Source organism: Ciona robusta, chromosome 6 (genome assembly GCF_009617815.1).
Source record: "Ciona robusta chromosome 6, ASM961781v2".
Lineage (NCBI taxonomy): Eukaryota > Metazoa > Chordata > Ascidiacea > Phlebobranchia > Cionidae > Ciona > Ciona robusta.
The window spans coordinates 582621-607447 of NC_143240.1; the positions used below are offsets into that span (position 1 = coordinate 582621).

Here is a 24827-nt window from a genome sequence, read left to right on the forward strand (position 1 = left end):
AAAAAAAAATTAAACAGCAGGTATCAGTGAGGCCTATAGAACATTTTGAAACCAAAATTTCAGGTGGCCACCAGCTAAAGGATTACCAAAGGAAGGGACTTGGCATAAGTGCCTTTGCAATAATTAGAATCTGCTTACGTATATAGTCTAATGACATCGGTGGATTTACATACGTTTGACAATTTGCTTCGTTCTATTCTATTGATTCTAAATTAATCACTAAGATTTAAATAAACTGACTGCCTATCTGAAATCATTAAATCATATCAAATAAACTAAACTAATCTACTAATATTTTAAAAGGGTGTACCGAAATAAACAATAAAACATAAAATACTCAATAACCAGTATCTCAAAAACGAAAGTAAAGGATATACCACAGTAACCAGTGCAGTACCTGCTAAATCGAACTGGTTACTGAGCTGACAGCGGGACAGCAAAATGATAATTAATAATTAATCGACGCGCCGTGCAAGACTAAAATGGTTGAAATGCTATGGAAAAACAAGGCAGCCAGTATGCACTGTGATTAGTACGTCAAGGCCCCATCACAAACACCAAAATTACGTCACAATACACTGGCGGGAAACGAAAACAACATAAACATAGGATATTATAGTAGTTAACTAAAATGTTAATAGCTAAACATATAATAACTAAATTTTACAATTACACTAATAACGCGGTGCGAACAGAACTAGGCAAGACCTTTGGGAAAGACCACGTTGGGCAAGACCCTACTGAGAACGATGGCTGAAAAAAAACGGCGCATATATTAGACAAAGACGGGAGAAAGGCAATATATTGACCAGTCAGGCGGCGGCGCCAGAGCCATAGAAATATGAAGCTTAACTGTGATTGATTAGTATGTATAGTAGGGTGAGGGCAGATGGGACACCTTTTCATTCTATTTTCTCGTCACATTTGGTAGTAAACAAAGAACATTTAAAGAATTATAAAACCGTATGCTCATGACTCTGAAAGACCTTTGTTAATTGTTTTAAACACGATCAGGATATTTGGATATCATGTGCTAAAGGTGTCCCATCTCCCCCCACTCTTCTATATTATAAAATGATGAATGTGCTGAAACAGATTCTGACTAATATAAGGACATACACGTTTGTTGATTAACGTATTCCGTGCTTCCAAAACTAATTTGTTATAAAAGTATAAAGAGCATTAGTTTGTGACCGGTAAAAATACTTTTGCCAATATTAGGAAAGCTTTGGTTTGACATTTTTGTTCAGTGGTGGGGTGTTGGGTAAGACGGGATAATCTTACCACACATATTCCATATTTCCCGATCATTTTTTGAACTATTAGCAAGGCAATTTTAGTGTTCCGTATCTACATTTTTAATAAATATTCTTCCAAGAGATTCAACGCGTGTCCCATTTTACCCCATGCTACTATAACACATACAAACTGTTTTTCAATCAACTTTACTTAAAATTTTACACGAACAAAACAGATGTCTGCGAAATCAATAAATTGATGCATAAGCTATTACTTAGCGATGAATATTAAAGACAAAGCCGGGTAAATATTTTTCTGCTTCACCAATCGTTAGCTGTACGTCATATTAAGTAACACTTGTTCAAGAGCTCTTGTTGGCGATAAAAAAAGGATTCGCGTTTAGCTGAAGTGACGGAAAACCACCGATACCGTTTTCGCTGGACGACAGCACTCTTTAGATTGACATATACTGTGCAGACGTCCAATTGGACGAGTTAGATCTGTAGAGTAACAGTGCTTCAGTAAATGCACTGTATTAATTATATCCATGGATGGATATTTATAATATTAATATCTTTATTTGTTATTTATGGCAGCAAAGATTTAGAAATATTTTAAACCAAAAGAAAGGTAAAAGCGACAAAACAACAGTTGTTAAAACACGTTTACAGTTAAAAACATATTTACATTTAATTGAAAGAAAATAAGCGAGACCGCTTCACCTAGCAGACTAACGAGCTGTTTATATTGAACAGTATCAGGCATTTGTTTATTATAGTGTTCGTAAAATACATAATATTGGGCAGATAAATTAACACATATAGGTGTTTGCAAAAGAGTGTTTAAAAACAAGAATATTTTATAAATTTAAAATCCTAACTTTCGTTTGTAGCTTTGTCATATATAGTAGTGGGGGAAGATGCTATACACCTTCAGTACATCATATTCTGATCGTGTTTTAAACAATTAACAACGGTCTATGGGAGTCGTGAGGATACAGTTTTATAATACTTTAAATGTTCTTTCTTAATACTAAATGGGACAACAAAATAAAACAAAAAGGTGTCCCATCTTTCCCCACCATACTATATATTTTAAAATACTAAACAAAAGTCGAAAATCAAAATTCAGAAGTCGTAAGAAGTACTAGTATAATAACTTGCTGACCATCAATAAAATACCGGTTACAAAATATGACTAGTGTTGAAGTCCATCGTGAGAGACTTCTTAACAGAAGCAATAAGTTGGACCGAGGTATTTGCGCTAAGCAGGACAACTCTAATTTAAAAAGTCGTGCAAAAGAAATTATGACATGCGATCTGACGAATTTATCAATTGAAAAAAATCGAAATGTAAGTTGCTGCCTAAACCAAAATTCTAGCATAGGCTTTTAACTTTTGGTAGAAAAATGTATTTTTTTGTAATAGCAAGGTTATAAAACTAAATTATTGATAACCTGACAAACATATGTGTATGGCTTGTAGGAAATACATTGGCTTTGTGTTTATAGTAGGGTGGGAAAGACAGGACATTTTTAAATTCCATTGTCTCGTCCCATTTGGTAGTAAACAAAGAACATTCAAGGAATTATAAAACCATACCCTCATGATTTCCATGCTGGACCGTTATAGGGATATTTTGATAATATGTGCTAAAGCTGTCCTATCTTCCCCCACTCTATTAAACTATATGGGCCAAAATAACCCATTTGTAGTCTTTATACACATAGTATAATCAATCTAAATTGAAAGTTTTAGCAATCTGAAATGGAAGTTACAATACATTTATGACAATAATCAATAACGTTCGATAGTGCCTAACGATAAAGATGTATAATCCTGCCTAACGAGTGAATTGAACAACTCTTTGATTATTTGTCAATCGAAATTGTCCATTTAAGAAAAACATTATTAAATATTATACCTTTTGTTTCTTAAATATAGTACTGTGGGGTAAGATAGGATATCGTTGGAAGCTATATTCCTTATTTTCTTTTCGTACGGTCTTTTTAAGTCGTGACGAGGCTACAGCTACGAAAATTGGAAAATATTTTGTTTTTACGACCAAATAGAATGAAAAACATGAATGAAAACATGTCCTATCTTACCCCACCCTATTTTATCATATTGCTATAGCAATTGTGAGTTTAGACATTTCATCATTTAATCTAAAGTAAAAAGTAGTTCTAAATACATTGCAAGTATGGTCAGTTGTCAGTTTAATGTTAAAAATAGATACTTTTCTTTGTATTTGAACGCATTGTTCAAGTTTCAAATATAGAAACATGCTTGGTAACTATTTTTCTAAATTAGCAGGTATAGTCACGTCGACGGGCGATGTTTACGCTGTATTTTGTACAGTTAGCCCGATGTTACCGCTACCCCAACCATAAATAATTAAAAAGCCAATTTTAGAAATAGATACAGGCTAGACCCGCAGTGCCTTTGACGTCACAAAAGCACTCATGTATAATTGAAATTCAGTTTAAACCGACTCTGGCCTACTCAAAACAACCCTACTTGAAAAACCAAGGGCAAATACTAGAGTTTGGGTTAATTCAGATCCTATGGCAGTACTTCAGTTTTATTAAGTATTTTAAATAATATCCAGATGGCTTCTCGAATCAAATCTACGACACACGAGAGATCAGATGGCATTCCAAGCCTAGATCTTCACTTAACAGGTAAAATTTATATACAGTAGGGTGGGGGAAGACGGGACAGCTTTAGCACATAATATCTGAAAAATCTACTGTGTTTTAAACAACTAACAACGGTATATGATAGCTTTATGTTTCTTTAAAAAGGTGTCCCATCTTACCCTACCACACTATAAAAGTTCCGAAATCATAATATAGTACTTTGGGGTAAGATATAGGATATACCGTTAGCAACTAAATTCCAAACTTCCGGACTGTAATTTAAATAAATAATTAACAACGCTCTTTTACAGTCGCTGGGGTACGGTTAAATAACTATGTCGTTATTTTTGTTTTACTACCAAATGGGACACAAAAAGAGATGAAAAATGTGTCCCATCTTACCCCACCCTACTATATTTATGATTTCAAACAGGTTTAATCGATTCTTCTCTTTATTAAATGTAATTTTCTTTTTTTAAATTAATAGAACTATCAAAACAGCAAAAACCACACAACTTTTTTTTATTTAGTTTTACGCAAATTCTATCCATTTAAAAATACACGTAAAGTGTGAGATCGTTTATTTAAAATGGGGCAAGAAAACAGAATGATTATTGGAGCTTCTTACCCAACCTACTGTATTACAGTTTTGCAATCATTCTCGTTAGCAGTCTAAATGATATTTAACATGCTTCCACAAAGTATATTTGGGTATATGTGTCACAGACGATAGCACATCCTTGAAGAAAACAGCTTGTGATAAACGGGTTCGATCAAGAACACCTGGTTTTCCTGAAAGGAGCTTAATAGAAATACCCCCAGCAGGGAGGCCAGCTTCGACTGGGAGACGACTGCCCCCTATACGTCATCAGTACGTCAAATCTGTGACGTCACCGAATAAATTAGGTGTCCCGACAAGCGAGGATCGAAGCTTAGGGGAAATTGCATTAACTGAGTCGAATAAATTTTCCGATAAACGAAAGTCAGTTTCAACGTGTATGATAGGCGTGGACAAATTAAGCGGTTTAAAGGTACCGCCCGCCCCGAATGCTCAAATACCTAATCCAATGCTGTTACAGCAAAGTAATACAACTTTACAGCCCTGTGCTCCTAAACTTGATCGCTCAAATAACTTTCCAAATCGAGCGAGTTCTTCGTGTAATATGAAACAGCGAAAGTCAGTTTCCCAAACAAATGAAGCAACTGCAACGCCACGGTTTTTAGCCCCCACACCCCCAACACCGTCGCTGGAGAAGCCCCAACTTTCGTCGACTATTCTAAGTGTTAGAAACCTGCAAATGACGGAGCAGACAGCGAAACCAACAGACGGCTGGCAACCAGGTTCAATGAGACACTCTTACCCCAGAAATAGACCGCAACACGCACGCGCACCGGCGCAAATCCAAAACCGGAATAATTTGACACGAAAAACGCACCCTCCCTATATTCCAACAAGTACGGACAGTTTTGAACTTCAGGAAAAAGCTGCTACAAAGAAGTAAAAATCGACCCTACATGTAGTACTGTGGGGTAAGATGGGACACCATCAAACATCTAAAACCCATATTTTATGGTTCGGTTTTTAACAATTCACAACGCTCTTATAAAGTCGCGGGGCTACGGTTATTTATTTCTGTAAATATTCTTTGTTTACTGCGGAACAGAACAAAAAAAGAGAGTTAAAGCATGTCCCATCTTACCTCATGGTGCTCATACTGCTTATATGTAAGGTGTTTAACAACAGCAATATTCATTCATTCGTGTTCAATGTTACACACCAGTTTTCTGTATTATCACTGTATATTTGCTATATGTATAATGTATTAATAATGTTTAAATTCCTGAATTACTGTGGGGTAAGATGGAAACCGTTATTTCCTAAACATTTCTCAATCATAATATATAGTTCTGTAAATATTCTTCGTTTACCGTCAAATGTGACGAGAAAAAAGTAAAACATGACTCGTCTTATCCTAACCTGCTACACAAAGACTTTGTTTTTGGTCATTGTATTATACATAAATAAATAACAACGTACTAGTCGTGGGCAATAAGTTTACATTTATACATATAATAGGGTGGGGGAAGTTGGGACACATTTTAACTCTACTTTCTCGTCCAATGTGGTAGTAAACAAGGAACTTTCAGAGAATTATAAAACTTTACGCTCAAGACTCCCATAGACCGTTGTTAATTGTTTAAAACACGATCTGAATATTCGGATATTATGCGCCGAAGATGTCCCGTCTTCCCCCATCCTACTATACTATTCCAATACACTACTGCGGTGGCAAGGGAGAGCACTGGTACAAGAATGCAAACACGCTCGTACAATACACACATAAGTCGTTATTTGATGAACTGCAACGCTGGTATGTTTGTCTTCCATCACAATCGCTGCAATGAGCTCCGCCATGTTCGTCTGGTTGACAAACTTTTGACCGGGTCTGGTAGCAACTGGGAAATGACTGACAAGAACCAAGCGAGTCTTCGCAAGTTCCGCAAAACACTTCACATGGCTGTATGTCTATTATGGAATTTACTGGGCATGCTGTGCCTCCTGGCAGGACAGAGCATGTTCTTGTTCGATTTTTCTGTCCAATTCCGCAATGAGCACTGCAGTCTCCAAAACTACCCCATTCAGAATATACCGGGCATGGCATTTGGTTGCAAGGTCGTGATTGAGAAACTCCACCCTGAGCGTCATCTTGACAGGTGCTACCTTCAGGTAAGCAAGGTCGGGTTCTGGTTTGTGTTCCACCTCCACAAGTAACAGAGCAACTACCATACCCTCCCCAGTTTCCAAACTGAGGACAAGCATCTACATTGCATCTGTGGGCTTCTTCAGCTTGATAATCGCAAGTGTCATTTTGATTGAATTTCACACATGGTCTGCTCCTTTTTCGTGTCCCGCCACCACAGCTGACAGTACAAGCTGAGAATTCTCCCCACTCAGTACGGTATGCTGCAACACCTGAAGCCGATCTTAAAATGGCCGTTCTTGGGATATAGCATTTGTTGTGCTGGCAGCAACCGGTGATACTTCCAGTTAAAAGACCTTGATAACTCTGGAAGGGACATTGTGGTGTCGTGACAGGTAAGAGACCGCCAAGAGGTAAACCCAGATTGGTTCTCATTTCCAAAGAAAAAGGTGCAATTGGTGTTGGTACATTTACAACTGGATTGACTAAGTTCGAACAAGCGCTTGGTCCTATATGCTGCTTGTAGTTGTCAGCTCTTATTTGGCCACTTAACACACCACGCCAGAAAGGTATTTGTTGGTGAGTAGGTAAAGTTAATGCAATCTGATAAAGCTGTTGCTTAAGTACATTCGTAGTAATTGATGGGTCAACCACACAACCAGCTTGTCTACATTGATGATAACCGTCCAAGTATTCTTGCGGTGTTGTTGGATTGTAGTTAAGGCACTTCGGCTGGCCGAAATAGTTGTATGCAGTCAGAGCATTTTGACGGGATGTGTCTTCTGCGGCACGAACCTGCGTAATTGTAATTCAATAATTTTAGCTACTATATACATATTCTACTATAAATGAAGTCCATTTAGTCAGCGTTGTAGGATTAGATACAACTTCAGTAATCATATAATATGGTTGTCATATCTGTTATCTGGCTATAAGTGAACGCTCGCAGTACTGTAACCCAATGCCATACAACTTACTTGGGCACTGTGTAATTGTGCAGCTTGAAAACACCCCCCTTCCATGGGACAGCCACCAATCAAATAACATTCTCCAGATGTAATACCTAAAATAATCATTAACAATGAGAAACATAATATATCGTATGAAGATCTGTTTGAAAACCGAATTCTTTAAAGAAAACACAAACGCTTTAAACTGTTATTATATAATTCAACGTCTAAAATGTTTAATATTATAGATATCTCATATACACATTTGTGAGATTTTTATAAACAAAAATGAACTATTGCATTTCATGCTACAGAATGGCTCAGATAAGGTAAAACAAAACACAAAATAAAACTTTAGAACCATCCGAGAAGCAACACTTTTAGAATATCTTGTAATATAAAAAAAAACGTTTTGTTCATGTTATGAAAGAATGGGAAATGTAAAACAATTATTTACCTTCCCAGCCAGCAATTCTTGGAGTCAATCCCGTGTATTTCATCAGCGTGATTTGATAACAGCCTGAAGCCAGAGAATATATCTCATTTCTATTTTCGTTGATAAAGCATTGGGTGTATACACCTATCCATGGTTTACGGCTCTAGGAAGAAAGAGAAGTTTAATTATAATAGGTTGTATAAGGATGTTACTTACGCTATAGTTAATAGCATATTCACTATATTAGGCATTTTACATGATTTTAGTCATATAGTAGGGTGGCATAAGATTGATTTTCATTCTCTATTATACCCTCCATTTAGAAACAAACAAAAAAAATTACAAAAATTTATCACCATATCCCCACGACTCTAAAAGATCGCTATTTTGTTTATAACACGATCCGAAAGTTAGAGGATTTGTGTGCTAACAGTAACTCATCTTACCCCACATAACTATACAAGTAAAAATTTATAAGACTAAAATTTGTTTCAAATACTTACGGTTTGTACGTAGTTATTTGCCAGCAGTTGGAACTTTTTGTTCCTAATTGCAAGATGACAGACTGGTACACCAGGCATAATACGATGGGGGCCGTACTGTCGTCTTAGATTGTAAAGACCTAAGTCAAAATAGCACCCAGGGACGCTGGTGCAAGAAAATCTGTTGCTTTCTAAACTTGGGTTGCTCGTAGAACAAGGTATTCTAAAGGTAATTTGAACAATTTAGATCCTAAATGTTCCAAGTAAGTATGAGTTATTATATAGGGTGGGAAAGATGGAACACCTTTAACACGTAATATCCAAATATCCTTAATCGTGTTTTAAACAATTAAAAACGCCCCATGTGAGTTGTGAGGATATGGTTTTATATTTCTTTTATTTTTTTTTGTTTACTTCTAAATGGGACGAGAAAACGAAATGAAAAGGTGTCCCATCCTCTACCACCCTACTGTATGTGGTGTATAGTAGTTTGGGCGGAAAGATGAAATACCTTCAGAACATAATTTCCCACATATTTGAGTCGTGTTATTGTAATGTCGTGGGTTTAGGTAATATTTGCATTGTATGTTAGTTCAGTTTTGAATGTGTTTCTTTGCACTATTTGTGTCCTTTTGTGTTTTTCTTATCACTATTTGACCTAGTAGTGCTTTTCTTATCACTGTTATTCATGCACGACTGGTTTCCCGCACTTGTTTTAACGTTACTGCGTGTTCATTGGTTGCCGTTATTGCCGTTAGTCTAATTGCAGCTTGTCACGTGTCGCGCTTTGCGCGCTTTTCCTATTTCTAGATTAGAGTTGATCGGGCAGTTCTCGTTATACCAAGTTGACGAAAGGTTGTTTTATTGTTTTGTTGGAAAACGTTATATTGTTGTGAGCGATCTGTTGTAAAAAGTGATAGTATTGAATCGTTAAGTGACATTTGCATCTGGTTTACGTGGTACAAAAGGTGTTGTGTAACAGTTTAGTGTATATTTTTACATCATTCGTTTTTATTCAGTTTTTATTAAATTACATGTTTTTATAGTTAAGTCGTATTCAGTGCAGTTTCCAGCAGACTACAGCAGTCAATCCCGCGATTGGCCGTTAAAGCAGCAGCGCCCCGGACCAAACCACCGTTATTACACGTAACATTATTAAAATTTTTCAACGCCCGTGTTGTTTGGTATAGTAAACAAAATAACAATTACAGAATAACATAACCGTTGCCGGTCGTCCATAAAAGAGCGCTGTTAATTGTTAAAAACTCAGTGAAATAAGTTTTAGGTGCTAACGTTTCCTACCTACCCCACTTTACTATAAGAACCAATATTAGCCTTTACCTTAAGCAGTAGGGGATATTGACAGGGGACTCCATTAGTTGAACTAAATTAGGAGACTGTGCGTTTATTCCACATGTGGCTGGGAACGACGATTGACATAGAGTTGGTAAACCTGGTATAACAGCAGGCAAACCGACACCTGGCACTCCAGGTAGACCGCCACCAAGACCAGGCAATCCACCAGTCAAGCCGCCTCCAAGACCGCCAGGTAAACCACCTGGAAGACCTCCAGGTAAACCTCCGGGCAAACCACTTCCAAGGCCGCCTGGCAAATTGTTTAAGCTGGGTAAGCCGGTTAAACCGGTTCCCCCTTGGCCGGGTAACGAACCTAAACCACCTGATTGAGCATAACAAATTATTAGTTGTTATTTATTTCTTTGAAAACGATAAGGAAGATCATATTCAAGCGTGGCACCAATAAGTATTATGTTTTGAAAAATTTGTTGCACTATTTATAACGTTAGCTAAACACTGAATAAATGAAAACCTCCAGAAATAAACGTCTAAACTCGTATGCGGGGCCTATGAAACAGAACACCCGTGGTATAATGACTTTCGTTGTCCCGCGGCATGAGAAAAATAGGTTGCATTCAATCGTTTTTCAATTAAACCAAACATCAATTATTAGGTTGTTCAAATTGACAAACACAATAAACTTACCAAGTGGAAAAAGCCTTTCGTCTGTATTATCTGGTATTGCTGTTGTTGGTGCGGTTGAGTTTGTTGAGTTTATACTTTGAAGGACTTCAGATAATCCAAAGTTGTCTCCAACTACTTGTACAACTCCTGCAGTAAACACAATATATATATGAATGAATGAATGAATGAATGAATAAATGAATGAATAAAAAAATAAATAAATGAATGAAGAAATGAATAAATGAATGAATGAATGAATGAATGAGTTGCTTTACCCTCACGTCGCCGGAAAACAACACTCGTTATAACACGGGTCCACTAATTTTTGTTTGGTTTACCTTTTTGTTTTATTATTCCTTTTGCTATGCATTAGTGTAAGATAACGTTGGCTTCTAAATTCCATATTTTCTGATCATGTTTTAAACAATTAATAAGGGTCCCGTATAGTTATGGTTGTATCATTCTGTAAGTATTGTTTGGTTACTACCAAATGGGTCGAGAAAAAGACAATAAAAAACATGTCCAATCTTACCCCACTCAACTGTACATGTAAATATAGTGTTACAGCTCCGGCAATAGCTGCTCTACGGCATTTGCAATTAAAATAAAAAAATGGTACTAAACTTGAACAGTAATCTGGCGCTATGTATTTTACTTGAGTTTAGAACCCAAATATATGTGAATATGCGTATTTGATCGTTGACTTACGTTTTTTCGCATAGCACTTATTGTCGTGAACAATACAGTGAGATTTTGTCGCGCATTCACCGACCGAAACTTCTGCGCTTATTTCATTGCATGGGTCGTTCAAACATGAAATGTACGGACCAGGGCTTTCTGCAAAACAAACGTTTCAAGTATTTAGGAAATTTTAAAGCGGTACGAAGTCAGAAAACATTAATTAGGTAGCTTGCTACTGTAGCAAAAAAATGTTTTCTGTTTCGAAAAAAAATTACCTGGATCGAACACGACGAATTCCGATAGACTGCATTGTCCGTTTGTATCTGCAAAAATCATAATTTATTAATTGTTTTGAATTCTCACTACTCTGGAAAAGTGGTTGAATGGCTAACATTATGATATAGAGAAAAAGTATTATTTTTAGATATTATTGATTAGCCTACATACCTTTGATATTTAAAACGATGACAAAAAGCAACAACGTTGCAAAGCTTGCCTTATTCATGCTAGAGCAAATAATATGAAGTAATTCTCAAATAAACATGAAGCACTGAACCAAATTCTCATAAATAGCTGAAACTGCTTGTCTCGGGATTTTGCACACAAATTTATAGATTGCAAACGTTATAACCCGTTTAGCTTAAATTTAGCCTTGTGAGAAAGTTATCTATTTATACCCAAAATGAAAGTGCGAGGTACTGGTTTTCATGCCCTCAGGTGTATATGCGCTAATATTGCGACCGAGGTGTTAGGCGAAACGACCCTTTGCGTACGCTGGTACCGATCGCACGTCATTGAGCGAGTCATGTAGGAATCAGAATTGTGACATAAATAACTTAATATTTTCGTCAGCAAAATTCCTTACCTCACAGAAACTGATACAATAAACATAACTATTCGTTTTCCTGCATAGATTTTGGCTGAAATATTAAAAAAACAGCGTAATTTTATAATCTCGCAGTTATGCGTGCCTATTTTGATGCTTTTGTAAGAGTGTTTGTTAAGATTTTACAAACCGCAAAAAGTTTTTAACCTCCAGGTGAAAAAATTCCTAAACCTGGAAACACTTTGCTTGCTGTAATTACTAAAAATTCCTACTTCGAAAGCACTTAGACGATTTTTTGCGGTTGTAATAGACACTTATGTTGTCCAATTAAAATTAATTTGGTATATATGTGTTTTTGCAGTAAACTGAATCAACGGAAATAGTTACAAAAGTTAGGATAGCGTTTGACTATGTTTTAAGCACAGATTTATTGATATTTATAGTTTACCCAAACGTCCGTTTGGCGAACTGACGCCAATTTTTATTGTAATCAAGTTCTCGCTTTCGCACATGTGCTTTATGCTATAAAATAAATATTTTTAGTGTTGGTGGGGGACAGTAGGAGCTCTTGCTGTCCTCACGTTTTTTTGTAGCCTGGTGCTTTTCGTAATACGATGGGACGTCGTCCTAACCGCCGAAAGTTAATGTCTTGTCACAAAGCTGTTACTGTCGGGATGGGTCAGACCCCGACTCTTAACAAAAATTAACGTTCAGATGGGCACCACCATAAACTTTCTATCAGAGAAAATAGAATGAAAAGTGTCCCATTTTTCCCCACTCTAGTGATAGAGTGGAACATGGAATACTTTTTATTCTATTTTGTCGTTCTATTTGGTATTAAACGAAGAACATTCAAAGAATTATATAACCATATTTTCACGACTCCTATAGACCGTTGCTAACTGTTTAAAACACGATCTGGATATTTAAATGTTTTGTGCTAAAGGTGTCCCGTCTCCCCCACCCTACTATATGTTCATAGATTGGATATTTGTGCTTTAATATGCCTTTTGAAAATCGATTATGGGAAATGTGTCTGAAAAGCATATTTATAGTACCGTCTTGAACAATTCAAATAACCTCGTATTTTCATTTTCATATTGTGGCCGTTGTTGCTGCCTAAGTAAAACAACTACAATTTACATAGTTTAAAATGCGTTTATTTGAATTAAACAGGTCAAAAGTTCATTGAAACAATAAACTATTCAGGTGATAAATGCTTGCGTTGTTCATGGGCTTAAAGGAAGACACTGAACTAAGGCATTATGGCAATGCCTGCAGTAATCATTCCAACCAATGGTTGGGACACATCGTACTTTAACGGTATGGTTAGGACAGTTAGGACAGTAAGCTCCTCCTTGGGCATCTGGTACGCATCGTGTTGTGATTTCCTTGTAGCATTTGTTATATGGTTGACATGCGCCTTCCGTTCGTTGACACGTCCCACAACTTGTTGCACACGATTCTGTTGAAATCAGAAGCGCTGAGTTGCAGGGAGCGGCTCCAGGTGGTGATGTACATGTTCGTGTCCGTGTTTTCTCCCCAACGCCGCATTGAACATTGCAATCTCCCCACTGACTCCAAGCAGAATAAGTTGGGCATGCAATTTGGTTGCAAGGTCGTGATTGAGAAGCTCCACCTTGAGCGTCATCTGAACAGGTGCTACCTTCAGGTAAGCAAGGTCGGGTTCTGGTTTGTGTTCCACCTCCACAAGTAACAGAGCAACTACCAAATCCTCCCCAGTTTCCAAACTGAGGACAAGCACCTACATTGCATCGGTGAGTTTCTTCAGCCAATCCTTGTACGCATGTGTCGTTGTGTCTGTAGGTCACACATGGTCTGCTTCTCTTCCGTGTCCCACCACCACAACTGACAGTACACGCGCTGTATTCTCCCCACTCAGCCTGATAAGCGGCAACTCCTGAAGCCGACCTTAAGATGCTTGACCTGGGGGTGTAGCAAAGGTTTCTCTGACAGCATCCGGCAGTGCTTCCTGTTAACAAGTTCTGAAAACTTTGGTAAGGACACTGTGGCCGTATAATTCCTGGGTTTAACAGATTATGCAAGTTGATAGGATTACCCACACTGAAGGGTAGCTGTGTGTTCAGGGGTGAGACCGAGGGGTTAGGCAAGGGGATATAATTTCTTCCCTGTAGGTTAAGCGAATATGGTGCAATGATTGTCGGTTGCACAATGTTTGGACAAGCATTTTGTCTCGTATGCTGTCTGTAGTTGTCAGCTCTTATTTGGCCGCTTAACACACCACGCCAGAAAGGTATTTGTTGGAGAACAGGTAAAGTTAAAGCAAACTGATAAAGTTTTTGTTTGAGTACATTTGGAGTGATTGATGGGTCAACCACACAACCAGCTTGTCTGCATTGATGATAACCGTCCAAGTATTCTTGTGGTGTTGTTGGATTGTAGTTAAGACACCTAGGTTGACCGAAGTAGTTGTGCCCAGTTTGGACATTATGCCGAGCTGTGTCTTCTCCAGATCTCACTTGGACTCTAGTGAGCTGCCCGGGTCGATAACACACTCCATCTATTGGACACCCGTCGATCAGGTAGCATTCATTGTTTGTGATACCTAGTATAATGTTACAAACGTCAAATAATAAGATATTGTGGTTCGGCTCGTAGGTGTTTTAAGATGAACAACTGTATAACAGCGACTAAAGTTATAAACCAGTATATATTCTTTTGATTAAGTTATTGGACCAATTCTGGCTCCAACCCCATGGCTTAGCCAGGTCCCATGACGAGCCAGTCTGCAGAACCTCACCCAGGTATAATAGAATACACTGTTCTTAAAATGTAACCGGAAAATTGACACCTTTGTGATCGTTATTTAAATATTTACAATCGTTAGGTAAAGGTAGGTTCATAAGTTTGGTTTGAAAGCTTCATAATAGTTTAAACTACCTGGCCATCCAGCAAGTGTAGGTTGAACGCCAATATATTTAAGCACGTGGATTTGATAGCAGCCTGGAGATGGAGCATAAATGTGGTTTCGGTTTTCGTTTATGAAACATTTAGTGTAAATTCCATTCCATGGTCGCCCACTCTGCAAGTAACAGAACTATTAAACAGAATGCAAATTACTTGGAGAAATGACAGGTCTTCTGCTATTTCTACCAACTAATATAATACCTTGTGTCGAACCTTTTTTACTTACCGTTTGAAGGTAGCTGCTAACCAATTGGTGAAACTTTCTGTTTCTGATTGCAAGATGGCATACTGGCACACCGGGCATAATGTGATTGCCATAACGTTGTCGCAGATTGGCCAAACCCATATCGAAATAACACCCAGGGACATTGATGCAAGCGTTTCTATTTCTTTCAAGGCATGGATTGCTTGAAGAACACGGTATTCTATCGAATGTAAATAAATAGTAAACCAAATGACTGAATCACTATCATTAAACATCATATAAATCTTACCTCAAGCAATAAGGGACGTTTACTAGTGGGTTCAGCAATGGTAAAAGCAAATTGGGCTGGTATGCATTAATGTTACATGTGGCAGGGAAAGTTGATGGACATCGTGGTGGAAAAGGCAATCCGCCAATGGGTCCGCCGTGTCCGCCGTGTCCTCCGTCCCCTCCGAGTCCCCCGAGTCCCCCGAGTCCCCCGAGTCCCCCGAGTCCCCCGAGTCCCCCGAGTCCTCCGAGTCCAGGGTGAGTTGTTGGTAAGCCAGTACACGGTACAGGACATCTTGGCAGGTTTGATAATCCACCGGGTAATCCAGCCGGTAAACAGCCAGTGCCTGTGAAACCTCCTCCTAATCCCCCTGCAAATATTATGTTAGTTTATGTTTTTCGTATATTGTATTAGTGTCTGTTTATATAATTTTTTATAAGCCTATATATAGAAGAAAAGATACTAATTCCAAATGCCGACCTAGTTGATAAAACCTTTCATCGACCGATCCGTTATTGGGTACTAATTCAAGTATTCCCGTCAGGGGAGAATATTCCGCTTCCGTTCCTATAAAATAAATACGACATTGTAAGATAGATCAGAATATATATGTGTGTGTGTGTGTGTGTGTATAAAATACCTCTTTTGCCCCCCCAAAAACGCATTTTTTAAAGATTATAGAATAATATATAGAGTAGGGTTGAGGAAGACGGGACACCTACAGCAAATAATTTTCCAAATATCGTGATCGTGTTTTTAACAATTAAAAACGGTGTATCGGAGTCGTGAGGTTATGGTTTATATTTGTTTAAATAGTATTTTTCACTGCCAAATTGGACGAGTATGTAAAATGAAAATGCTTCCAATCTTTTCCACCCGACTATACAAGAAAACACGTAGATAAGCTGCTTCGGGCTACGTTTGCCGTTTGTATACGCAATGTGCTTGTTTCACATTAGAATATTATTAATGAAAGATTCAACTTACTGTACTTTGCGTAGCATTGATTTTCATGCAAGATGCAATGAGCGTATAGGGTGCAATTGACCAAAGCCACATCTTCACTGTCGGCAGCACACGGGTCCTTTAAACAGGCCACGAAAGGGCCAGGATTTGCTGTAGAAATAAAAAAAAAAAATTGCTCACATTTTTGGACCTTCGAAAACAGGAATAACTTTGACATAAACAGATTCTAACTTACATTGATTGAATTGATTGAAATCATTGACGTTACAAGAATCTAAAATATATAAAGAATATTACAATCTGTATCGAAAGCTCCTCATACAAGTTATACCTGAAAACGTCACAAAGGCACCAAGAACAACACACAAAACTAGAACATTAACCATTTTAAACACTGTAAACATAGAACAAAATTGATCATTTTTGTATTTAGCACCAATGTGCAAAATAAAAAGACATACATCCAGCCGTGCTAGCGTTTATGCATATATGCACAAAACTGCAACAGATTCGACAAAAATTAGCATTTCTTTATTAGCAGATAGTCTTTAGGTTTGCATAATATAGGTGTACAATGTACACAGTGCCCGCCTTCGTCCAACTGATATAGCAAACCCGTCGCTGGCAAATATCTCTCTGCAGCAAACGTGGCGGATGGTTCCCTTATATACACAAATTTGGGCTACAGTACCAGACACTCAATACCACAGGTTTTACCAAAATTGCTTATTTTAACAATTCTAGTTTTTCCCGCCGTAGGCAATTAAAACAGAAAAACAAAGCGAATAATTACCTGGATTGCCGAATCATTACCAATGACTCTGTCTGTATATTGTACTCTGCAGTTTCGTTGTAGAATATACTTGATATAGTAGGATGGGGGGAGATGGGACACCTTTTCATTCACTTTTCTCGTCCGATTTCGTAGTAAACAAAACATATTCAAAGAATTGTGAAACCGCATCCTTACGACATCCATCAAAAGTTGTGTTAGTTGTTTAAAACACGATCAGGATAGTATGTGTTAAAGGTGTCCCATCTTCCCCCACCCTACATATATAAACATCTCTGAGTTGCTGCATGCGTGTTTGAGGATTAATGTGGATTTTATTTGTGAAATTTAAGTTTAAAATTCTCAATTTTTAGTTGGCAGATGACTATTTGATGTTAGACTTGTGAAGGGAATACCCGTATTACTTATGCCACCAAATTTAATCTGTGCAACACTGGGCAGGTACTAGCAATATACATGTCATATTCAATGCCGCATCCTATTAGTCATCCGTGGCAAAATAAACTATATTTGGGCAAGAAAAACAAAATTTGGTTGCGTCAGTACAAGCGTGGCAGATCGCGTAGGTGCTTGTACCTACGATGTTGGTACGAGTTTGCACTCCATGAAATTTCCAACCTTGGGGCATATTTCTGCTTGAAATAGGTCCTGCTTGCGGGAAATATTTACAGTTACATTTTGCAATAACTAACTGTAATGTATTATATATAAACTTGCCGTAAACAAGGCTAAAGTTTACTCTAAACGAATGCCATTTAAAAAAGGCAATAAAATTTCGGGTTTCCTGGTGGCAATTTTTAATTATTTTTTCCCAAAAATTGTTGTTTTAAAAACGTGCTAAGACTTAAACCAAACAAGAAACTTTAAACTGTACTTCCTTTTATTCGAAAATTCTAGAAAGTGCTGTTGACTCTAGGTTGAGATTCATTTATGTTTTGAAGTTTCCTATGTATAACATTTATTTAATTTTAAAGCGTTATAGTAAAATGTGATAAACGTTGCCTGGACCGTATTAATATTGTGGTTACAAAACTGTTTCAACCAATATGTTTAATATTTCGTTTAAACTTAATCTCATGTTTTTCTTCAGCTGATTAAAGAAACAAATTGCCTATCGATTATGACGTAACAAGTTAAATTGTAAGCATTCTAGTAATCTATTATATAGTAACCGAGTTACTTGCGGTTGTTCGTATTAGTATTTAATATATAGCTGTAGTTTAGTGTATTGTACCTTAAATTTGGGCTAGTTATTAGACATATGTGGTCTGCAGTACACCGTCTTGTAACAACTACCTGTAATGTAATGTTATAATTTCGAAGTATTTTTGGTTATCTTGTCATAGCCTTAGATCCATAACGTAAGCGGGTTCGAGTCCCGCACATTTTGGAATACTTTTTTTAAGTTATTTTTTGTGTGATTAGCATGAGTTAGGGATTGGGGGTTAGTAGTTTAAATCTTATGTTTATAAACCGTAAAAATAACTGCTCCCACAAAATAGAGAAACGAATTTGTCATCGCCTCCTAGCGGAAATTGTGTTCCTACTTCTTCTTGTAGTGCCATCAACGCTTATATATATACACGCTTGGACACTCTTTTCTTCGTCTTTGTTTCTTTCTTTCTCCTGAAGAGGAGTAAACAATCAGGAGAGTCTGCCGCGTCACGCTTCGTTGCAGTTACAAAAGGGGCAATTTAACCATTACAATTTGTCCATATATTTTAGTATATTTTGGTAAATAAAACATTAATAAAACATTTATAAAAAAGTAATAAGCTTTCTATGAAGTAACTAGTAATCAAGTTATAAAACATTTGTGGGGGGCGGCTAAAGTTGAAGTTGTGGGTTCGCGCTCCGAAGCCTCGCGACGACGCTGTTCCATCCTGCCCCGACGCACACGCTATCCGACTCCGCAACGCATTGCACACCGATGTATGACACTTGTACGGCACATCTCAGTTTATTGTACGGTGAAAGTGCGCCATCGAGCTTAGAGACAAAGTGAGAACAGCAGGGTATTGCAAGCCCCGTACTGCCTCTCAGTACAGGAAAGTGAAAGGTTTATATAACGAAAAACACGTGTAGCAAAACAATAAAACGCGTCATTGGCATGTGGCAATTGCCTCGCTTGGCATACACACAACTGGGTAATTGTTTTATTATCACGATTAGAATGACGGGAAAGTAGATGTTACGAAAGCAGCGAAACTGCATTCCATTCCTGTCATGCTTTTGTTTTCGCTATACAACGTTGCTTTATATTCAATCTTTATGCATTAGTGTTAAATTTAGCTATCATTATATCATTAAATCTGTGCTAGAGCACAATCAACCGCTACACATTTCTATGAACATTTGCACGTGGTTGGTAGAATGAACCGCTTTAAATCCTCTTTCTGCTACTGTCGCGTGTGTGCGAAGGACCTCTCAGCTTGTTATCCGCGTCGTGGTGTTTGCGAGGATGCATGAATAAAAGATGAATTTCTGTGCCCCAGCAGATACAGGTGATCGATAGCTTAGGTCTGTGTTGTTATTATATAATTGGCACCAAGTGAACAAGTTTCAAAAGTTTTGTGTAATAACAAAAAAACAATAACAGATTAATCAAAATTATATATATATATACATAAACCTTACACGTGCTTTAACTTAACAAAAGAAAGGTATAACTGCTGCTGAACAGTTTAAAGCGGACAGGTAATGTTTCCTGCAAATGTCCGTTTAATGCCTCTTGCTGTCTTCACAGCATTCGACCTTTGGGCAAACTGCTGCATATTGGGATTTCTGCACCCTCCCCCTTGTTCGCGAATTTGTCCGAAATAGGCTTCCAATACATCTTGGGACAGACGTTTTAATATTACAAATTCAGCTCCATTTTTTAGTAACAATCTGCTAATGTCAACTAGTGACCTGCTGGTTATATAAAGCCCTTCAAGGGTAGTGGTGGAAATTAGCATCTTTTTTTGTTCTTGCAGGCTAAATGTTTCACCATTTTGCTTCTTGCGCAAAGAAACCTTGTACTGCCAGTCTTTAAAATAAGAATTAAAGTCTTGCTCCAACCATTTAAGCCTTTCGTCGTTGATTTGTGTGAAGGGTGCTTTGAGTGGGTTTGTTTGATGTAGGTTTGAATTGGCAATATCAAAAAACTTGTTCCACAAACTACAATATTGAGCGCTTACACTTTTCCCTCTTTTCCTCAGTGCTGCACTAACAGAATTTGATAGTACCTGTGCAGCTAAATTTACTTTCATTTTATCGTATGAATTTGGATATATGTGTCGAATTGTTAGTTTTGGTAATTCTACCAGTGATTCTGCCCCCGTGCTGCACTCTTCCTCATATATTTGTTCGATGTCTGACCAAACCATGTCCTCTGTATTCCATAAATATTTGCTGCTCAGGGAACTAGCTCGACTGCTTAATAGGTTATTCCTGGCTGTTTTTATAAGATGACTTGGATCACTTATGAAGTACAGTTTTCTGCAATTATTATAGGAATGCTTATATATATTATTTTTACTGAGATTAGTAACTAGTGGCTTGAGTGCTAACTATTTGAGATTTTGAAAAAAATCATATATATTTACTTTGTAGAATCCAAAGGGTGTGGAGCAGCATGCTGAAGTGCCGCATTTGACGGGATTCCCGACAGCAATCTGAACATGCTTCTATTTGCATTACATCCATCCCCTAAACAAGAATATGGGACAAATGTACAGTTAAAGGTAGTTAAAAATTGTGTACATTTACTGTGGTTTTTACCTATAATGGCAAGTGTCCATAAGTTCCCAATATTATAAAGAGCACTCATTAATTTGGTGCACAATGCAACCAACTGGTATCCCTGGATGTTGGTTGTTGCAAAATGGCCAATGAGTGCTGATATGTTGCAATTGGTTATTCCTGGATAAATATTTTTTTCTGTCTTTGTTACTTTATAAAAGCTGCATACTTTGAATAATGTAATGACATTTTATACCTTTAACGTAAAAGCCCAACGCATTTGTTGCAACATTTCTTTTTGGTGCTGATAGATCACCCAGATCAACAAACCCAAGAAATTTGTTTGTGCTAGATTGGAAAACTAGTTCCTCTAAAATTTTGACTTTTACAATCAAATTTACTGTTGTTGTATAATCCTAACCTACCTTTGATTTTCATTTCATCAATGATGATCACAACCTGATTTCGGTGATCAGTTATTTTTCCAGGTTGGTACATTTTTTTAATGTAGTTTAAGTCAAATCCAACTTCTAGCTTTTGTGCATTTCTGCGAAGAAAGTAGGAGTTTATTAACTGTCAAAAATGGAAGTCCAATTGAACCTGTAACGACGCAAAGTTCTCAGAGATGGCAAAATAAGCAAACTTGTATCCTGTAACATTCTGTAAGCTTGTGGTCCTTTTGCATACAAAAGCAAACAAAATCTGTTGGTTTAAGTGTGTTAAGGTAATGACTAATGCATGCCCAAAAGAATGTTTGCTCTAATACCTGATAAGCTCACTGTGATAACGGTTTTTCTTTTTTTCTACAGAGTTAAGGACTTGCTGTTCATCCCAAAAGATTTTACCAAAAGTGTCTAACTTGCCGGATTTTCGAACTGTGAGACAACGAAACAGTAAGTTTAACCGATATAGTTTAAAACCTCAATTATAAGTTAACCTGCAGCCATACAGCTTTTTAAATCTTCACCTTCCTCTTCTGTCAAAGTGACTAACTGTTCTGTTCTGGTTAACATGTCCCTTACTTTACATTGTAGGTTCTCAATTCTGTAATTATTTATCTCGATATAAAACAAATAAAATTTCTTTAAATAAATTACTCGCCTTAAATTAGCTTGGACGATTGTAGTTTTTACACGTGAAGGAATTGCTGTATTTGGATCCACTCGACGAAGAGGCAGCTTTTTGTACTTGTTTTCATAACTCTCTCTTGCCATTTTACATTTATTGAGTTGATAGGTCACTCTTGTGCATTCACTGCAACTGCTTTTAGACATTTCCTCCATAACAAATATTTGACATTTGACTGATCTGATGTTTAAAAATATTATGCTCAATAGTAAATATTTGTTATGGAGGAAATGTCCTTTTGTTATGTTTATTTACAGCTATGTAATGAAATGGGAAACGCGTACCTTCTTGCAAGGGATATGGTTTTTGAACAGGAATTCTGAAATGGTTGGCAAGATTGGATTACGTTGTGATCCACAACTTCTGCACTGGAGCTTTTCGTAAAGCAAATATCATTTGGTATGCCATTACAGACTCTTTGTCTTTTAATACATGTTATAAAATTTCTGAAATGCTCTGCTGTCAAGTCATATGATTGAAGTTGTATGCAGCAGCATGCCCAACCATAATATAAAATATTTTTTTCAAAATTTGATTTTATATTAATTGTATAAATAGGTTGATCGTATGAAGATGGTTGTTTAATGCAGATCCAGTTGGGGTTGTCTTGAAAATCCAATTCATTAGCGTTGCAATATTTTTTGACATCTAATTTGAACTTTGAGAAGGAGGTATATTTTGGTAATGGCTTTCTTATATATGGTGCCTTTCTATTTTTTGGTTCTGGTGTGGTCTTTGGCAAATTTACTGTTGGCAATGCACCAACTTTAAGTTGTTTTGAACATGTACCTAAAGCGAAGGCCGATTAAAATTGTGGTTAAATGTGGCCGATTAAAAAACCTTTATTCAATTTAATGACTTACCCATAAGAAAATCGTCTGAAAGAAAGTGCTTTTCGCAGATTTTTACACTGTCTCTTTTGAAAAGTTCTTTTATATCCTGATCTGCTCTCATTCCATACACAATTTTTTCCAAATTTTGTGCCCATTCAAACTGTTCCGATTTGACAAACCTCTTAGCTGGCACTTTATATAAAGAATCTCCTGGGCGCTTGCTGGGACAAGTTGGAATACAACATTGTTTTGACATTATAAAAAATTATAAGCAATTGGAATTAAACGAAGTGATCTAAAGATTCTAAAACATAAATTATATATATGCAATTATTTAAAACACTTAAATGTGAATAATAATCTATTTAAAAGCAACAAATAATCTAATTTTTAGAGAAAAGCAACAAATAATTTAAGTTCCTAATTACGAATATTTAAGTTCTGACGTAATGCTGTTCTGCCTTTTCCAATTTTATTAGAACTGGACTGAAAGAGCTGTGTTATACGCCTGGCAAAAGAATGTCCTCTTGTACGAACGTACTTTTCAATCAAAGCTCCAATGATGCTGGTTCCTACACTATGTGTTGAATCTTCTAAAGTAAGCCATTGCTCAATACAGCCATGCTTGTCTTCTCCTATAACCTCTTCTGCAATTAATACTGAATCTAGTTTTTCATTCTGTTGTAATTCTTTTTTTACTTTAATTTCTGCTTCTGTGAAAATGTTCTTTCCTGTATTACTTAAACCCCAGCAATTTTTAAAAGTTACTGAACTTGGACCTTTTAGACTCAGCAACTCCTGGTATCCAGTTTTGTAATAAATAGTTCGCAAAACTCTGCCTCCTATATATACACATACCTCCTGCTCCAATTCTGTTAAATTTTCAATGTTTGTATACGTTTCGGGCACAGATTTTTTAGTTTTATGGTTTATTATAATAGTTAAAAGTTCAATCATTACTGTTCTATTAAACACATTCAGGTCTGTTGTGTGAAGAAATTTCATGAAATACTGCGTGAAATCTTGAGGTGAACTGTTTGAGTTGCAGACGTGAAGTATTTTGGAGGCCAAATGTGGGGTTAATTTTGCTTCTGTTGGTTGTGGTGTATACTTTATTGCTCCCTCCAGTGCGGTTTTCCAGAAGCTTTGCAATTGGAGATCCGTAACAGTTGCAGCGGTTGTTACGAAATGCTTTTTAGCTTGATGTGTCTGCAATCCTCTTTTTGTATTAAAGTTTTTTAAGCATATATTGCAATCAAAGTTTGCTTTAGCAGTTTGGTCCGTAATGTTTATTTCTACCAGAATTTGTTCCATCGTATCTTCTAATTTATTGACAAAAGAGTCCATAACGAAATCTATGTATGATTAGCAAAAAATATGTTTACTACACAAAATCTGAGTTAAGACATAATCAAACATTAGACCTGCTTAATGTGGTGCCAACCAACAACGCTCCCGATTCCCAAAAGACCAACTACAATGCTGAGGTTAACGTTCCGAACGTCACTCTTCGAATTTTATTATAAAGTTTAAACATTTTTCCGACTCTAACCATACTATTTTCATTGATTCTATAATTCATTATTACGTAAACAATTGATGTAAATATTTATATGTAACTGCAATGAACCGTGACACGGCAGAACATTCTGATTGGTCAGTGCGATTGTGTCCAAGCGTGTGTATATATAAGCGTTGGTGCCATTCATGTATTGGAAAGACACGGGCATTGACCTAAACATATGGTCGCTCTCACTAGTTGTCCAAATTGTCAGTCATAAATGAAAACAAATGACTAAAAAATGCCACCTGCTTAACCTAGTGTGACATGGAAACGATAGCGCTAATAACAAGAAGGGTCTGTTTCCTACGCCTCATGCCCGCTTGCTAGTTATGTAACTTTAAAGATATTAAAACATTTTTCAAGACAATTAATTTTGTTTGTACATGCCCCAAACACACAAAAACAATATAGGCTGTGACGTTTCTCAGTAAACGCTTTCGTGCTCTTTATTGATAAACAGA

At 36.9% G+C, this 24827-nt stretch overlaps 4 protein-coding genes across 4 annotated transcripts in view; 2 read left to right on the forward strand and 2 right to left on the reverse strand.

Moving 5' to 3' along the window:
* The window catches only part of LOC149734623 (7SK snRNA methylphosphate capping enzyme-like), a 113952-nt gene that overhangs the window by 57889 nt on the left and 31236 nt on the right, over window positions 1–24827 (forward strand). The window lies entirely within an intron of this gene.
* LOC149734631 (uncharacterized) lies at window positions 1410–6387 on the forward strand. The gene is made up of 3 exons (XM_089879875.1): window positions 1410–2591; window positions 3850–3922; window positions 4607–6387. The coding sequence occupies exons 1-3, from the start codon at window positions 2433–2435 to the stop codon at window positions 5380–5382; spliced, it is 1008 nt and encodes a 335-aa protein (XP_089736001.1). The 5' UTR covers window positions 1410–2432; the 3' UTR covers window positions 5383–6387.
* On the reverse strand, window positions 5874–11748 carry LOC149734632 (uncharacterized). Its single transcript, XM_089879869.1, has 9 exons — window positions 11559–11748; window positions 11387–11434; window positions 11139–11267; window positions 10452–10577; window positions 9792–10128; window positions 8472–8673; window positions 7990–8131; window positions 7560–7645; window positions 5874–7377 (listed from the first exon to the last, which is right to left on the reverse strand). The coding sequence occupies exons 1-9, from the start codon at window positions 11614–11616 to the stop codon at window positions 6160–6162; spliced, it is 2346 nt and encodes a 781-aa protein (XP_089735995.1). The 5' UTR covers window positions 11617–11748; the 3' UTR covers window positions 5874–6159.
* Window positions 13082–16778, reverse strand: LOC149734633 (uncharacterized). The gene is made up of 8 exons (XM_089879867.1): window positions 16657–16778; window positions 16561–16599; window positions 16347–16475; window positions 15840–15926; window positions 15381–15729; window positions 15113–15311; window positions 14860–15001; window positions 13082–14524 (listed from the first exon to the last, which is right to left on the reverse strand). Exons 1-8 carry the CDS (start codon window positions 16727–16729, stop codon window positions 13167–13169), a joined length of 2376 nt encoding a protein of 791 aa, XP_089735993.1. The 5' UTR covers window positions 16730–16778; the 3' UTR covers window positions 13082–13166.

Bases quoted from the DNA above. Each gene is read 5' to 3' on its own strand.
- LOC149734632 (XM_089879869.1), bottom strand. From the start codon at position 11,616: ATGAATAAGGCAAGCTTTGCAACGTTGTTGCTTTTTGTCATCGTTTTA. The intron at 10,129-10,451 runs GTAAGTTTATTG...ATGCTCAATCAG, and splicing joins CGAAAGGCTTTTTCCACTTG to GTGGTTTAGGTTCGTTACCC. The intron at 7,378-7,559 runs GTAAGTTGTATG...ACAATTACGCAG, and splicing joins CACAATTACACAGTGCCCAA to GTTCGTGCCGCAGAAGACAC.
- LOC149734633 (XM_089879867.1), bottom strand. From the start codon at position 16,729: ATGTTTACAGTGTTTAAAATGGTTAATGTTCTAGTTTTGTGTGTTGTT. The intron at 15,730-15,839 runs GTCGGCATTTGG...TAATATTTGCAG, and splicing joins TGAAAGGTTTTATCAACTAG to GGGGATTAGGAGGAGGTTTC. The intron at 15,002-15,112 runs GTAAGTAAAAAA...TGTTACTTGCAG, and splicing joins TTAGCAGCTACCTTCAAACG to AGTGGGCGACCATGGAATGG.
- LOC149734631 (XM_089879875.1), top strand. From the start codon at position 2,433: ATGACTAGTGTTGAAGTCCATCGTGAGAGACTTCTTAACAGAAGCAAT. The intron at 2,592-3,849 runs GTAAGTTGCTGC...AATAATATCCAG, and splicing joins CAATTGAAAAAAATCGAAAT to ATGGCTTCTCGAATCAAATC. The intron at 3,923-4,606 runs GTAAAATTTATA...TATGTGTCACAG, and splicing joins CCTAGATCTTCACTTAACAG to ACGATAGCACATCCTTGAAG.